The sequence below is a fragment of the Linepithema humile genome, chromosome 7, assembly GCF_040581485.1.
Source record: "Linepithema humile isolate Giens D197 chromosome 7, Lhum_UNIL_v1.0, whole genome shotgun sequence".
Taxonomy (NCBI): domain Eukaryota; kingdom Metazoa; phylum Arthropoda; class Insecta; order Hymenoptera; family Formicidae; genus Linepithema; species Linepithema humile.
The window spans coordinates 15,761,110-15,775,286 of NC_090134.1; the positions used below are offsets into that span (position 1 = coordinate 15,761,110).

General features: G+C 33.1%; 4 protein-coding genes across 9 annotated transcripts; 2 read left to right on the forward strand and 2 right to left on the reverse strand.

The window, feature by feature from the left end:
* The first annotated feature begins 169 nt into the window (after positions 1-169).
* On the forward strand, positions 170-3,302 carry CCT2 (chaperonin containing TCP1 subunit 2). The gene is made up of 7 exons (XM_012377754.2): positions 170-325; positions 717-1,026; positions 1,106-1,542; positions 1,617-1,694; positions 1,788-2,012; positions 2,236-2,617; positions 2,711-3,302. Exons 1-7 carry the CDS (start codon positions 323-325, stop codon positions 2,881-2,883), a joined length of 1,608 nt encoding a protein of 535 aa, XP_012233177.1. The 5' UTR covers positions 170-322; the 3' UTR covers positions 2,884-3,302.
* LOC105678425 (NADH-cytochrome b5 reductase 3) lies at positions 3,235-7,388 on the reverse strand. 3 transcript variants are annotated; one of them, XM_067358673.1, is made up of 6 exons: positions 7,237-7,388; positions 6,800-6,937; positions 6,331-6,462; positions 4,616-4,948; positions 4,348-4,536; positions 3,235-4,225 (listed from the first exon to the last, which is right to left on the reverse strand). In XM_067358673.1, exons 4-6 carry the CDS (start codon positions 4,946-4,948, stop codon positions 3,842-3,844), a joined length of 906 nt encoding a protein of 301 aa, XP_067214774.1. In that variant the 5' UTR covers positions 6,331-6,462; positions 6,800-6,937; positions 7,237-7,388; the 3' UTR covers positions 3,235-3,841. The 3 variants fall into 3 exon arrangements, with proteins under 3 accessions (XP_067214774.1, XP_012233198.1, XP_012233189.1); XM_012377775.2 differs by having other exon boundaries at positions 6,283-6,462; XM_012377766.2 differs by lacking the exons at positions 6,331-6,462; positions 6,800-6,937; positions 7,237-7,388 and adding an exon at positions 5,252-5,783.
* Positions 7,389-8,141: 753 nt separating this feature from the next.
* On the forward strand, positions 8,142-10,861 carry LOC105678029 (uncharacterized). 4 transcript variants are annotated; one of them, XM_067358678.1, is made up of 6 exons: positions 8,387-8,746; positions 8,867-8,934; positions 9,370-9,617; positions 9,772-9,906; positions 9,986-10,091; positions 10,186-10,861. In XM_067358678.1, exons 3-6 carry the CDS (start codon positions 9,378-9,380, stop codon positions 10,344-10,346), a joined length of 642 nt encoding a protein of 213 aa, XP_067214779.1. In that variant the 5' UTR covers positions 8,387-8,746; positions 8,867-8,934; positions 9,370-9,377; the 3' UTR covers positions 10,347-10,861. The 4 variants fall into 4 exon arrangements, with proteins under 4 accessions (XP_012232428.1, XP_067214780.1, XP_067214779.1 ...); XM_012377005.2 differs by lacking the exons at positions 8,387-8,746; positions 8,867-8,934 and adding an exon at positions 8,142-8,281; XM_067358679.1 differs by lacking the exon at positions 8,867-8,934 and having other exon boundaries at positions 8,384-8,746.
* On the reverse strand, positions 10,185-14,108 carry APC4 (anaphase-promoting complex subunit 4). The gene is made up of 7 exons (XM_012376935.2): positions 13,716-14,108; positions 13,150-13,529; positions 12,868-13,068; positions 12,426-12,707; positions 12,107-12,330; positions 11,449-12,020; positions 10,185-11,370 (listed from the first exon to the last, which is right to left on the reverse strand). Exons 1-7 carry the CDS (start codon positions 13,819-13,821, stop codon positions 10,937-10,939), a joined length of 2,199 nt encoding a protein of 732 aa, XP_012232358.2. The 5' UTR covers positions 13,822-14,108; the 3' UTR covers positions 10,185-10,936.
* Between the last annotated feature and the right edge of the window lie 69 nt (positions 14,109-14,177).

Below are 14,177 nucleotides of genomic sequence, written 5' to 3' on the forward strand. Positions count from 1 at the left end.
TGAAAAACGCAGCAATATGGCCAAATATGGTTTTCTTTATATTAACATATGATTGGATTATTTCCTAATGCTCTGTTTCCATTCAGATTTGTAATTCGTTCTCGTGTTTCTTTATGTCCAAGACTTAGCAAATTATTGGCCGGTAAAGAAGCAAATTGAACGCTTCATGGAAATGATCCCAAAGTTTTAGCGTGACTGTAGCTGCTTGAATCGGGAACATTCGTTGTCGGCGTGTGTCAGCGTGTATTAATCGTTCTTGTTTCGGAACAAATTTGCGTGATTTTCTTGAAGGGAATAAAAGTATCCTGCGCACTTATTCACAATGGTAATTAACACGATTAGTCTCTTATAATTTTTTCACATCAAGATTGTAGTAAAGTGATTAATAAAGAATCTATCTTCCGGCGATATAACAAATGGCGCACGTGTGTCATTAAAATAAAAGAAATTAAATAAACCATTGAATAAAAGAACAAATAATTGCATGATAATTCCGATTGCATTATGTATCGGTGATAAAATTTAGCAGTTAAATTTTCTCAATCAAATTCGATTTTTTATGTTTGTCACAAATAAACTTGGCGCAAGATACCGTGTCGCTTGATTAATTAACGTTGTTGTTATTGTTTGAAAATGGATACTTTGTCATTCTGTATTTGAATTTGTGTATTTCATACAGATAATTAAGTCATTGTTTTATTTGACTTTGTTTAAAGGTTTCCTTGAATCCAGTACGTATCCTTAAGAATGAAGCTGAGGAGGAGAAGGCTGAGATTGCCAGATTGAGTTCATTCATTGGAGTAATAGCCATTGGGGACTTGATGAAATCTACTCTTGGTCCTAAGGGTATGGACAAGATGCTTGTGTCTTACGGCAGATCCGCAGGACAAGTACAGGTTACCAATGATGGCGCTACTATCCTCAAAAGTATTGGCGTTGACAATCCTGCTGCCAAAATTTTGGTAGACATGTCTCGTGTCCAAGATGATGAAGTAGGAGATGGAACTACTTCAGTTACTGTGCTTGGTATGTGTAACATTATTACTTATTTGTATTCTTGAATTATTTAATTTTAAACATTACTCAAAATATTCTTCCTTTGCAGCTGCTGAACTTTTGCGAGAAGCGGAGAAACTGATTGAAAATCAAAAGATCCACCCACAGACTATTATTAGTGGTTGGAGGAATGCTACAAATGTGGCGGCAGAGGCTTTGAAAAACGCATCTGCCGATAATTCTGCAGATCCCGAGCGTTTCCGCGAAGATTTACTTAATATTGCACGTACAACATTGAGCTCTAAGATCTTATCTCAACATAAGGAACACTTTAGCAAGCTTGCAGTTAACGCAGTGTTGCGTCTTAAAGGCTCTGGTAAGCTGTCCGCAATTCAAATTATAAAGAAACGTGGTGCAACGCTTGCCGATTCTTTCTTGGACGAGGGATTCTTGTTGGATAAGAAGCCGGGTGTACATCAGCCGCAAAAAGTATCTGATGCGCGCATCCTTATCGCTAATACACCGATGGATACAGATAAAATCAAGGTATATGCTTTTACTTATGCATATTTTTCACAACTGTTTAGTAAACAAATTTAACTATACATATTTGTTTATAGGTATTTGGTTCTAGAGTTCGTGTGGACTCAATGGCGAAGATTGCAGAATTAGAGACCGCAGAAAAGGAGAAAATGAAGGTAATATATAAAACTTGCACTTTTCAACTTTCATACATATTCTTAAAAACATAATTGGTAAGCAATAATTTTCTGCTTTATTTATTTCCCCAGGATAAAGTTGACAAGATCCTGAAACATGGATGCAACGTTTTCATTAATAGGCAGTTGATTTACAATTATCCAGAACAACTGTTCGCTGATGCTGGAATTATGGCTATTGAGCACGCAGACTTCGACGGTATCGAAAGACTGGCGCTTGTCACTGGCGGCGAGATAGTCAGCACCTTTGATAATCCAGATTTAGTTAAACTTGGGAAGTGCGATCTTATTGAGCAGGTAAACTTTTATAATTGAATATGTATGGGATGTTCCAAGAAAACATTCTGTAATATGATTATAATTTTCTATTATATTATAATGTAATTATAATAATATAATGTGGTTCTGGCTTTGAGGTTTCTAACAAAATTAATATGTAGAATAAATGGGCTACAAGGCCAATGCTAAGTTTTTGTGAACACTTGTTTTTTGTTAATTTAATTATCTGTTTTATATTCAGGTCATGATCGGAGAAGATACACTCCTGAGATTCTCTGGAGTTCCGTTGGGCGAAGCGTGCACTGTTGTCATCCGCGGTGCAACACAACAGATCATCGACGAAGCGGAAAGATCGCTTCACGATGCGCTCTGCGTCTTATCCGCTACAGTACGCGAATCGAGAATAGTTTACGGTGGCGGATGTAGCGAAATGATCATGGCTTGCGCTGTTATGCGAGCAGCCGCGGCTACACCTGGCAAAGAGGCGGTTGCAATGGAAGCGTTCGCTCGGGCATTGCAGCAACTGCCGACAGTTATTGCGGACAACGCTGGCTATGATTCTGCGCAATTGATCAGCGAGCTTAGAGCAGCGCATAATTCCGGCGGCAACACCATGGGATTGGGTAAGTTTCTAGCTCATCAGTAATATGAATATTTTTGTGATAGATTATTGAATAACTTTCACGAAGTAAAAATTCTTTTGTACGACTTTGCAGACATGGAATTCGGCAAGATCGGTTGCATGAAGCGGCTAGGAATCACCGAATCTTGGGTGGTGAAGAGACAAGTTCTCGTCAGCGCGGCCGAAGCCGCCGAAATGATATTACGTGTGGATGATATTTTGCGCGCAGCTCCGAGGAAACGCGTACAGGATAGAGGACGTTGTTAATCATTTAAAAATAAAAATATTAGTATTTTTTACGTCAATTGTTTGTTTTTTTTACACAATATTTGATCTTTCAAATTAATTAATCTGAGAGATTGAATGCTATGTACAAAATACAATTGCGGAATTATGGCAGAAGTAAAAAATACTAATTATAAAAAAAAAATCAATGAAGTATCACTTCATCGTGTTATTTATCAATATTGCATTTGCTAACATAAATGTACTAATTACACAAATTAAAGAAATTACAGAATATATTCTATCACATTTTTTAAACATTACGTCATACATGTATGGATTGTATTCTATTACGATTTCTCGCAAATAAGGTATTACAAAATAAGTAGCACATTGTACGTATTCAGAATTTTTTATAACAACATATTAGTTTCAATAACAATAAATGCTTTGAAATACAATATTGTACATGAATATCCCTAGCAATATACTTTATTCATCCATTTTTTATATACACAGGCTAACTATACAACAGTATATAGATAAAGGATTTAATAAAGTATATTTTTCACATAAATAGACATATTCATTTCGTAAATTTATTTTTAACCATCTTTTTTAAGATTGATCCCACTATGAATCTTGCTATTTGCGAATCACGATCTATATTTCAAGAATAAAAAAAGAAAAGAGGGAAAGCTTAGCCTTTGTCCTATAAACATTTTTGAATTCATGTAAATAAATATATACATGTAACTGCATTACATCAATTCTTAAGTTTACAATCGGTAATCAATACTGTATATGTCTTTATGGTCGAGTTTTGATAAAAAGTTTTGCATAGATAAATCTGACTGCTACCATGTTATTCGAAATCCTGCTTTAATGTGTGAAATCGATTATACGTTTAGTCATCAAAAGCTCATCTTTAATTTCACTGAAGTACTAAAAGCATATAAACTCCGGCGATGCACGAACTATCTACGATCTTAACGAGAAATTAATATGCAAATCGCAATTTAGGATCGTAGCCGAGTTTATCGAGATTCGGAGAGCAAGCAAAATTGATCATAGGCGGTGGACCGCACATCAATACAATGGTATCTGACGATGGTGGGTACATACGATCCTTTATCATATTAGTACTAATATATCCTGTACTATACGGCCAACCTTCACTACTTGTATCTAGTGTATACCAAAGTTTCAATTTGTTCGGATATTTTTCGGCGATATCGTCCAATTCGTCTCGCAGTAAAATGTCTTTCTCCGTTTGATTGGCAAATAGCAAAGAGGTTTGAGTTTCATCAGTGGGATCCTTTATTATCGCGCGAATAAGCTGCAACATCGGCGTGATACCAGTGCCACCAGCGAGCATGACAATCTGCAGAAACGTAAAATTATTATTTATGTAATTCAGAGATACACCAAATTGCTTTTAATTGACTGTGATAAGAACAAATTAATATATGGCTGTCATTATATTCAACAGATGAGTATATTTGCCTTTTTAACGTTATATTCCACAGGTGGTTCCTTTCTAAGGAGTTTTATAGCGACTTTTCCATTTCCTTTGTAAACCAGTCTACCAGATGGACCTCTGAAGTCAATAGTGTCCCCTATTTTCATTTCTTCCAAGTATTGAGACAATTTTCCTCCTTCAGGGAATTTTGGATGCACATTCTTGAAGTACACCTGTAAATTAATTATACAAATTATAGTAAAAATACGTTTTGTCCTGTTATGATCAGTCTTAAATTATCTTTTCATTTACCTTGATCACAAGATCTACATAGCCTCGATCGTCGTCACTTGAAACCGGTGTATAAGAACGTATTACAACCTCTTCTCCAATTTTTGCTGTTAAATGCACGTGCTGACCGATGGGCAGACCCAGAACATGATCTGGCGTTGGTAATCCAAATCTGAACTTTCTTGTGTCATGGCTTATTATGTCTTTTTGAACTAGAGGCAGGCTATATTTGACTACTGGATCAACCAGCAGTATAGGTGCAGACTTTTTCTTCTTTTCACTCCAGGATTTATATATTTTAAATGCTACTCCTATAACAACTATTGTTCCTACCGCAGCCAAGACTGGGAGCATCTAAACATAAAATTTTCATAGCATTCTTGGTGTTAAAAAGAACCTTCTCGTTCAAAGTGCAAACTTGGTCATAATATTTTTATAAACATTTTTAGATTCTTTGTTGAATTTGGAGTTTTTGTAGATTAACCTCCATATGAATATTTCTTATATAAGAATTAATATAACGCCAACCGCTGCCTACTGCAGAACACAAAAGGTACAAATAGCACTGTGTTGTTTAACGAACACGTGGTGATATTGTGTTCGCAACATTCGTGAAGTTAAACGCGATCCTTCGATTTCGATCAAAGCCAGACTTACCAATGCTCGTACGTTTGACATCGTGATCGACGGCGCACGTGGACCTGGATTATAAAACGCGCGAAAAGGTTAACGAACGACACGTCTGATGCGGAATTGCGAGATCACGTTAGAGCGGTACGACGATCGGCGCGATTTCACGAAATCGAGCTGTTTGAAGCGTCGCGAGCGACGCTACTCTCGCCAGGACGACGACTTGCCGGCGTCTACGCGAACATGGGGTCAACGGGACGTACTGCTACTCCGGACTTGCTAATTCATTAAAATAGACCCGGCTTCTCGCGTTTTCGGAATAGGGACATTAGGCATACGTATTTATAGCTGCATTACTAGAAGCAATAATAAGTTAAGCTAAACGTGTCTTTATCATCTGTGACATAAGACAGTTGCAGGCATTTTATTGCATATCAGCATTCATTATTATTCAGTAACTACTTTCTTATAGTTAGCGAACGCACAAAAAGGTAAAAATTAAATCCGTTGTTTTAGTTGTATTTTTTTTTTTTTTCTCCAAGGCGCGAATATATACACTTAATTAGAACAATTTGGAAGTTAATTAGAATCTATTAGTGCTCAAGAAATAAATCACAGAAATATTTTTCAAATTTTATATAAACAAATAAAAAGTGTAAATCCATAATCCATCAAGAAATCAATATTTTAATTATTGCTTTTTGACTCTTTTTCATTTTGTTTATGAATTTATATAACAAATGGTTTTAATTCTAAACTTATATCTTACTGAACAATACAACGCATAATGTGCATGTCATGTTTAATGTATATATTTTGAAAATCTTTCAGTATAATTTAATATTGAATGTTGTGAATTCAATAGAAGATCAATAATTTGTGAAAGCAATTTGCGTAAAGTATTGATGAAATAAAGGATGTCTAGTCGCATTTGATAAACCTTTCTAAACAATTACTGCTTAATTTTTAATAACTTATTTTTAAAAAATCACATATTTTTAAAATTCTTATCTAAAGATTGTTTTTATCAAAAGTTTATACAAGGTATATATACGTACTTGGCAATCAGTCATCTCGTTTGTGTTGTTCACTTTAATGAAAAATACCTTGAACGTTGCTCAATTATGTTGCTTGGATGAATAAATCGTTTAGAGATCGGCGTATCCTTGATCAAGAAGCGGCGGATCGTATGATTAATTATCACTCGACAATGACGTAACTGATATTTAATTCCTCTTCTATAAGAAAAAAACAAACTGGCTTAGAGACTGTAGGCACTTTGCAATTATTTTTAACTTTTATCTCGCACAGAATTATAACATACAACTTTTTTTGATAGTATTATATTATTAATTTCAACAATATTATAATATAGCAAACGGAATAAAATAAAAACTCTAGACAATATAATATATAATGTATGTTTTCCAGCAAAGGACACGAGTTGACACAAATCGACACAAGTCACTCTGTCTTTGTTCGATATTCAATGAGCAACAGAGAGAATAATACTTTTGTGTCGCTTGTGTCTCTTGGTGGAAAACTAGCAATATAAATAAAAAATTCTATTCTTACTTTTTTCTTTTTCTGTTTTCTTTTTACTTTTTTGCAGAAATCGTAATATGTACAAGGTACGCGACTGTGTGTGCCGATCTTACGATGATCCTTACAAGCGATCCTATTGGTCACCGATAAGCAGCAACATATAATTATCTAGTAAGGAAAACATGAATGTATAACACATGACACGAACAATACGTAACAGGTCACTGTAAATTGCTGTAAATTGATGAATCGCACCATGTAATGAAATAACAGCAAAATCCTCACTTGTAAAATATTTTATTGAACAATTGCTAAAATATTTTACTTATTGACGACTTAATTGTAAAAATATATTATATAAAGCTATAAAAAAAATGAAGAGATCACGTTATTATTAAGAAGTGTAGATGTTGAATTTTTGGATAAATTGTACATTAAACTTCTATTATAAATTCTCTCTATCTTACCTATGTGTCATATTCGTTTCTCTTGCTTTTTCCCGGAATATCAAAAAATATATGTTTTATTCCACGCACATAGTAAAGAAACGTAGCTTCATGAAAGAATAACATTGACAGAAGAAGAGATAATTTTAAAGGCGCATTTATAATAATTGCTTTTATTCAGCGCTATCTTGTGGTTTTCTGAAGTATTATTTGATACTGATATCAATAAAACAGAAATTTAAAACTGATCGCTTGTTGTTAAAGTAGAGATAACGTTTATCATTAGAATTTATCACATTAGTGCTATAGAAGGTTAGAATTGTCAAATATCGATGTACAGGAATCAGAAGAATTTTTCATGATTACGTATTGTTATTTCCAAGAAGTCTTCCATGGCAGTTTTGCATCGTGCCTTGTTCACGTGGTTTAATTTGCTCATATTTTTGATTTTGCTGGTCTTGAGGCTCGATCAGAGAATACAATGGAACTGGTTCATAGTTTTTATTCCAATGTGGCTCTACGACAACATTCTCCTCATTTATATTATTTTCAACATGATCTCGCATTGCAAGAACGGACGTGTTAGTAGTTTGCATCGAGAGGTAAGTATCTTTTAACTCTTTAGCAAATAACAAACAACAAAGCATATAGGAGCAGTAGCATATCTCTCACAGTTGTCAATGTTTTATTTTAATTTGTTATAAATGTATATAGCATATAAAAATATATAATTATTTTGCATGATAGTATAGCAAACAAATAATATAATAAATATCTAACTTTCTTGAAAAAAATATCAGATTTAAAAATTTTGACAAATAATTAATTATTTCAGACATGGTACATGACAGCAGTACTCCTGAAATTATGCGCCCAGATCCTAATTTGTCTGAAATTAGAGGCACCTCAGTGGCCGCTGCCAGCCAAAGTAGTGCTGGCGCCGTTTTGGCTGCTTCTACCGGCATTAGCAGTAGACGTTTTCATTCATTTGATACATCAATATAGGTACTGACAATGGATAAGTCCCAAACATGCTAGTTTGCAGTTTGGCATTACTTAAGGACATGTATGTATTTTTCCATCAATAAGAAAACTTGTCAATATTATCATTATAGGATTATTGTACAGGATTATATAACTATTGTTGTACTTGTAACTGTTATAAAAACTGTTTAGTTTATATTTTGATATTGTTGAATAATAAAACATTTTGTCATATTAAATTATATTGATTGAGTTAAGTATATAAACATTGCATTTATATTTAAACAAAAAATCTAGTATTGTTAGCTTTTTTTTTTTTGGAAAAGAATCAGTAGATTGATTTATTGCAAGATTTGAGAACGCACATCAGTTCTTCTGAAGTATATGCCTACTTGACTATAAATACTTGGTATTACACAAGGCCAAATAGGACAGAGTTAAAAATAAGTAACTCTATGACAGTGTTTGCTGTAGTATCTTCTCATCTCAGTGAATGAAAGACTCTTTTCCAATTTAAAATCATTAACCCATACCAGTGCTATTACCAGTAAGTTATATAGAAAAATTAAAAGCAGTGAGAAAGAGTCAAACTAACACAAGAATTGCTTCTATGATTACACAACATTCATTCAGAATAACTTTTTGTCTTGCATTGCGTATTGAATAGTTATTGTGACAACCATCTGTGAAGAACAAACTTGCAGTCTTACAGTATTAGCAGCTGTGAAGAAAAAGGTGATCAATATAATTAGGATGCAATTATAAAAATGAAAAAGGAAGAGGCAAGCTAGTAATATCCGACAGTTTGTTAGCACAAGTCGTGGCAGAATATAATAATTGAACGTATTTTTATAATTTTAGCATTTTTTTGTGTGTAGTCTGACTTTACATATATATAATTGATAAAAAGATATATTGTTCATTTCATAAGAAAATACAAGAGATTCTTTGACTCTTCCTCTCTCTTTCTTTTTCTATTTAATTGAACTATGATACAGTGAAAGTGTGTTATTAAATAGTTATCAACAGTAAAAGATAAAATTGTATTACAATTTCAGTGTTTCATGTTAATTTATGTACTTATAAATTAAATAATTTTTATGAGAAGTTTTTACACTCGTATATTTCAGTATATATATTTATATAAACATGTGGAATATCAATTTCTAGGTGGAAATATGTGGATTTTTATATTTTTTTATTCATTATTTATATTACAAAAGTCTGAAACTGCAAGTGATGTAATAGTGAAAGAAGTGGCTGCTGGACATTTGGCTGAGCTTCCATGCTTAAGCATCGACGATCATCATCGTTTTATGTTTTGGCAATTCGGAAATAATGATATCATCGGTCCAGGGAATCCTTTAAATGATAAGAAATATAATTATGAAGTGTTGACTGGCACACTTCAAATCAGGGTAAGTCTTTCAATGTATTAAAAATTCTAGATTTTCTTTTTTAAATAATAGTTTAATAGTAAATGTGTTTAAATATATAAAGTTGTTTGTGTTACATTTATTTATAATTATAGAATTATATTTTTAATTCAATTTAATTTTGTAATTTTTGTAGGGGGTATCAACAACTGAATCTGGTTTTTACAAATGTGTTTCAAAAGGCTTATTGGACGATTCGCAATTGAAAATTCATTCTGTTGAATTAATAGTTAAAAACGATTGGGAGAAACTTTGGGAAAATGATTTTGAGGTATTTTCAAATATAACTTAACGACTGAAAGTAACCACAATTTTTACATTTTTCTTATTAGAATGTATTTTTTGTTTAGACAAATTTATTACGTGGGATGACTGCTGTTATGGTATTAATAGTTGCTGTAGCTGTCGTTCTTCTCATTATTACCGTTAAGAGAAACAGAAGTCAGAGATTCTTTGGTAAGTTTTTTTTATAAAAGTTATGTAGAAATAGAAAATATATTTTTGTATGGAAAACAGATATTAAATTTTAATTTTTCCAATGTTTTTACAGATCTAGAGGAGTCAAGAGAAAATTCTCCAGAACGATATACGCCAAATAACGCACCTGGCGTTTCATCAGGCGTTGAGAATGTTGGAGCCGATAATCCTGTTCTCGACATAGATTTTCCCAAAGTGTTTCAACAAATGCAGAAAGAACAAGCGACACCATAGAATATAATTATAATATATTACACAATAGAGAAAATTATTTATATAGTAGAATATTCTTAACCTAGAAGGCGGTTGCGTGGGAGTTTTAAATACTTCAAAAATCACTGTAATGATAAATTACTTAATGTACTTATACTGTTTTCTTAACATTGTTTTTTATATTTCTTTTTGTGAAAATGATAAAGAAATCTATCCATAATGTTCACGAATATTAACAAACCACACAGCATATATAATATGCAATATACTGTTAATAACAGCGGTTTCTAAATGAAATCTAAAAATATCTCACGCAAAATTATGCAGTTAGATTCAGGTCAAATAACTTTTCGTTTTTTATAGATTATTTTATAGCAAATCGAACTTATCGAATATCACACAAATAAAATCTAGCTCAACTTTTGCAATATATTTTAGAAATGTATGATGTACACTTCTACATTATTCGAAACAAAAATCAAGTCAAAATTGACTTTAAGAATAAATAATTGACATAAATAAAGATTTTTTAGTCACTTGAAGAGTTGTTATTTGTGTCAGTAAAGTATAGATTATTCGTATCTTAACTGTATCTTATTTTTATACTTTAACTAGTAATAGTCTTGTGAATCAGGTCTCGTTTCCGCAGAAAAGTGTGTACTAGGTGTGGTGTCCATCATCCTTTCCATAGTCCGTGATTCTTCCTCGTCATCATCCTCCTCATCTTCCGGTTCCGCTTCAGTCTCGAGTAATCGGATCTTTCTATTATTTTCGCTTAAAATAGCAGCTACTTTTCGAGGACCACTGACCGCTAACCGTTTCACGGATATTCCCTGAAATGGTTTCGGCCACATCAAACCGATAATATCGGCTAAGGACATCGTATTGTCGTCTTGATTTTTAAAGGTGGATATATCTTGTAATGGCACTTGTAGAAGAGACGGTGCATGCGTCTGTTTATTCAATATAAGCAAACTAAGGTAGTCTTGTGAGTAAAATTGCAAATCCAATATCACAATATCAATACTCTCTTTCGGATATTCTCCTAAACAAACAGAAAAAATGTCTAATTGCATTCTGGATAAATTTTCAATTTATAATTATACACAATAACGCTACTAACCTTGTTTATAATTCATATCTATCGTAGTCACCTTCGAATTCAGAGATACAGGTTCCGTAGACGAGTGCCTGATGTTAAAAAGTTTCAAAATTTTGCTATTAATGTCGCTCATAGCTAACAAGAGATTTCCATTGCTTGTTATAATTTGCGAGGATATGAGAGATGCAAACGATGACAAAGAAATGGAAATCATCACAAAGTGATCGACTAAGCCTTGATAAGCTTCAGTAAAGACATTTTCTACAGCAGCAACTAATTTGGCATGAGATTGCACTAAAGATAAGTTAAAATCTTGCTTTACTATATGCGCGTAATTGCGCAAGCAATCATTTGTATCGAGCATAGCAGCCCATTCGCTTCCTTCCGTAGTCAGGCGAGTTTGTAGATTTTCGTGTCGCAGATATTGGCCTAATTTTTCTAGATTTACAGCTATTTTTCCATCCGCTCTTGGCACGGTTTTATCAAAACCATTTAGAAATTCGGCGATAAATGTCAATTCCTGTTGATTCACGCGGCTCATTTCTGACATTACTGATCCATCCGTTAATTGAAGGATGGCTACGTATAACCACCTATAAATACAACAAAAAATTGAAGCGTTAAATGTAAACAATAGTAAATTGAGTTAATCATTCAATTTTTAATGTGTACATCATACCGGAAAAATGCTTTGTAATTACGCATACTCTGATCTATAACTTGCTCGATTTCATACGACTTTGCCAGAAAAGCCTCGGACTCATTAATGGCATTAGTTATAAGCATTTCATCGCGTAATCCCAACGCTTCGTACGTGCCACCTACTCTTACCAATCCTCTCAATTCAGCTAATTGATAAACTAAGGCCATGCCGACACTAGTTAAATTTTTCGAGACTAATTTCTGCAAAAGGAACGATTTAACATTAAAAATTCTCGCAATATACAAAACCAATAAAGCTAAAAAATAATATATATATATATTCTAATATGTAATACCTGTATGTTACTGTAACACATTTCGATACTGTGGCCAAACTTTTTCAATCCTTTCTCTGTAAGATCTCGAAGCAGAAAATTTTCTAAATTTTTCGTGGGTATCCCGATCATCAACAGTTCTAAGAAGTCTGCAGACATACTGCCAGGTGGATTTGCTTCTGCATATCTTGTAAGCTTTTCATCCATTTCAAAGAGTATTTTCTCCCAAGCTTCAGAAGTGGCCATTAAAGTACGTGACAGATAATCCTTTAAACATTCTATGTTGGCTTGGATTTGTGCAACCTGAGAATAAAATGTATAGGCTTATTTATGTGTGTGATGCAAAATTTTCAATACATTTTTCATACAATTTCAAATTTTCATACAAAATACTTTAAGAAATAATGCCTTCTTCCTAAAATCTTTCTTATGAGTGCAATTGTTATATGTGCATACAAAAAACCTTGAGAAATGCCTTGCTCTTCTCAAGCAGTGGACAAGATACTCTTGTCGTTTTAATGCAACTATCATCTTTCCATGTAATCCATATTGGGTCATCGGATCCACCTGTGATTTGCAAAATTGGTCCATTGCCTACGGTTATAGTGCCACAATAGAACATACCAAAAATGTATATTAATACTGTGCCATTTTCTTGGCCAATCTGCAAAAAGTATGTATGATTAATATTATTTACTATAATCATAAATATTGTATTCTTTAGAACTAATTTTGTGACACATACGAAGAGGATATCTAAAATGTTGGATAAAAATTCTTTGCGTTCAGGTTCTGTACTATAACCTCTGATTAAACTGGGCAAGGGCGGCAGGTAATCACCTGTGGGTTTATTAGATTTATCACTCGTCAATGAGCTTTCATGCTCTGTATTTGACAGTGACAACCATTTGACACAAACAGTTAAATTGTTTGTAGGTAATTTTGTTTTATGAATGGTGTTTTTAGTTTCAACATCAACAAGACAAAGTAGTTTGGAATTCTCGTAGCACACTGCAAGAAGCTTTCCATCTGGCCTCCATGCCAGTTGAGCAATAGTGTCGGATTCTTCTTGTGGGCTTAATAACCAGACTTTTTGCCACGTAAGCCTATGAAGAACGACTTCACCTGTAATGTTTTACACAAAGATAATAATTGTTGATCTTTTAAGAGTTACACTTGTAAACAAGAGTTAAAATTAAGTTAAATTGATTCTATCTATTCCAAGAAAAGTAAAAGAAAAAAAAGATTAATTTAATTAAGTTTCTTACTAATATTTACAAATAGAATTCTTAAGGATTTTCAGAATCTAACCTTTTACATTACTAATTGCTAAAAGATCCATTTTTGGTGACCACAGCATCGTCGTCACTTCTGCTGGGAGCTGACGCTCCTCCAGCTGTCTCATGGTACTAGACATTTCCAATTTCTTTCTAAATGTAGTGTTTCTTCATAGAAATCTTCAAACACTTTTTTGTTTATAACCTATCTTGACGTATCTTGCTCTTATACATTTATACCGCAATGTATCATTGTTTTGTGAATATGTGAGAAATTTGTTACATATAAACAAAAAAATATTATTCCAGGAAAAATATCCATTTGAGGAAAACAATGAAAAATATATATCTGATGCAGTAAATCAATTAATATATGTACTGTTGGTGAGTTTATGCTATTTGCTTTGTAGAAACGTTCCTCAAACAAAGATGACGCTACCATGCGGGAAAATGCGCCACTAATTTTGCATAAATTTATATTTCGCGGGCTGCCGTA

Bases quoted from the DNA above. Each gene is read 5' to 3' on its own strand.
- CCT2 (XM_012377754.2), top strand. The intron at 1,695-1,787 runs GTAATATATAAA...TTATTTCCCCAG, and splicing joins CAGAAAAGGAGAAAATGAAG to GATAAAGTTGACAAGATCCT. The intron at 2,013-2,235 runs GTAAACTTTTAT...TTTTATATTCAG, and splicing joins AGTGCGATCTTATTGAGCAG to GTCATGATCGGAGAAGATAC.
- LOC105678425 (XM_012377766.2), bottom strand. From the start codon at position 5,272: ATGTCAAACGTACGAGCATTG. The intron at 4,949-5,251 runs GTAAGTCTGGCT...TTTTATGTTTAG, and splicing joins TGTCAAACGTACGAGCATTG to ATGCTCCCAGTCTTGGCTGC. The intron at 4,226-4,347 runs GCAAATATACTC...ACGTTTCTGCAG, and splicing joins TGGAATATAACGTTAAAAAG to ATTGTCATGCTCGCTGGTGG.
- LOC105678029 (XM_012377005.2), top strand. From the start codon at position 9,378: ATGTGGATTTTTATATTTTTTTATTCATTATTTATATTACAAAAGTCT. The intron at 9,618-9,771 runs GTAAGTCTTTCA...TAATTTTTGTAG, and splicing joins CTGGCACACTTCAAATCAGG to GGGGTATCAACAACTGAATC. The intron at 10,092-10,185 runs GTAAGTTTTTTT...ATGTTTTTACAG, and splicing joins CAGAAGTCAGAGATTCTTTG to ATCTAGAGGAGTCAAGAGAA.
- APC4 (XM_012376935.2), bottom strand. From the start codon at position 13,821: ATGTCTAGTACCATGAGACAGCTGGAGGAGCGTCAGCTCCCAGCAGAA. The intron at 12,021-12,106 runs GTATGATGTACA...TTGTATTTATAG, and splicing joins AATTACAAAGCATTTTTCCG to GTGGTTATACGTAGCCATCC. The intron at 11,371-11,448 runs GTTAGTAGCGTT...CTGTTTGTTTAG, and splicing joins AGATATGAATTATAAACAAG to GAGAATATCCGAAAGAGAGT.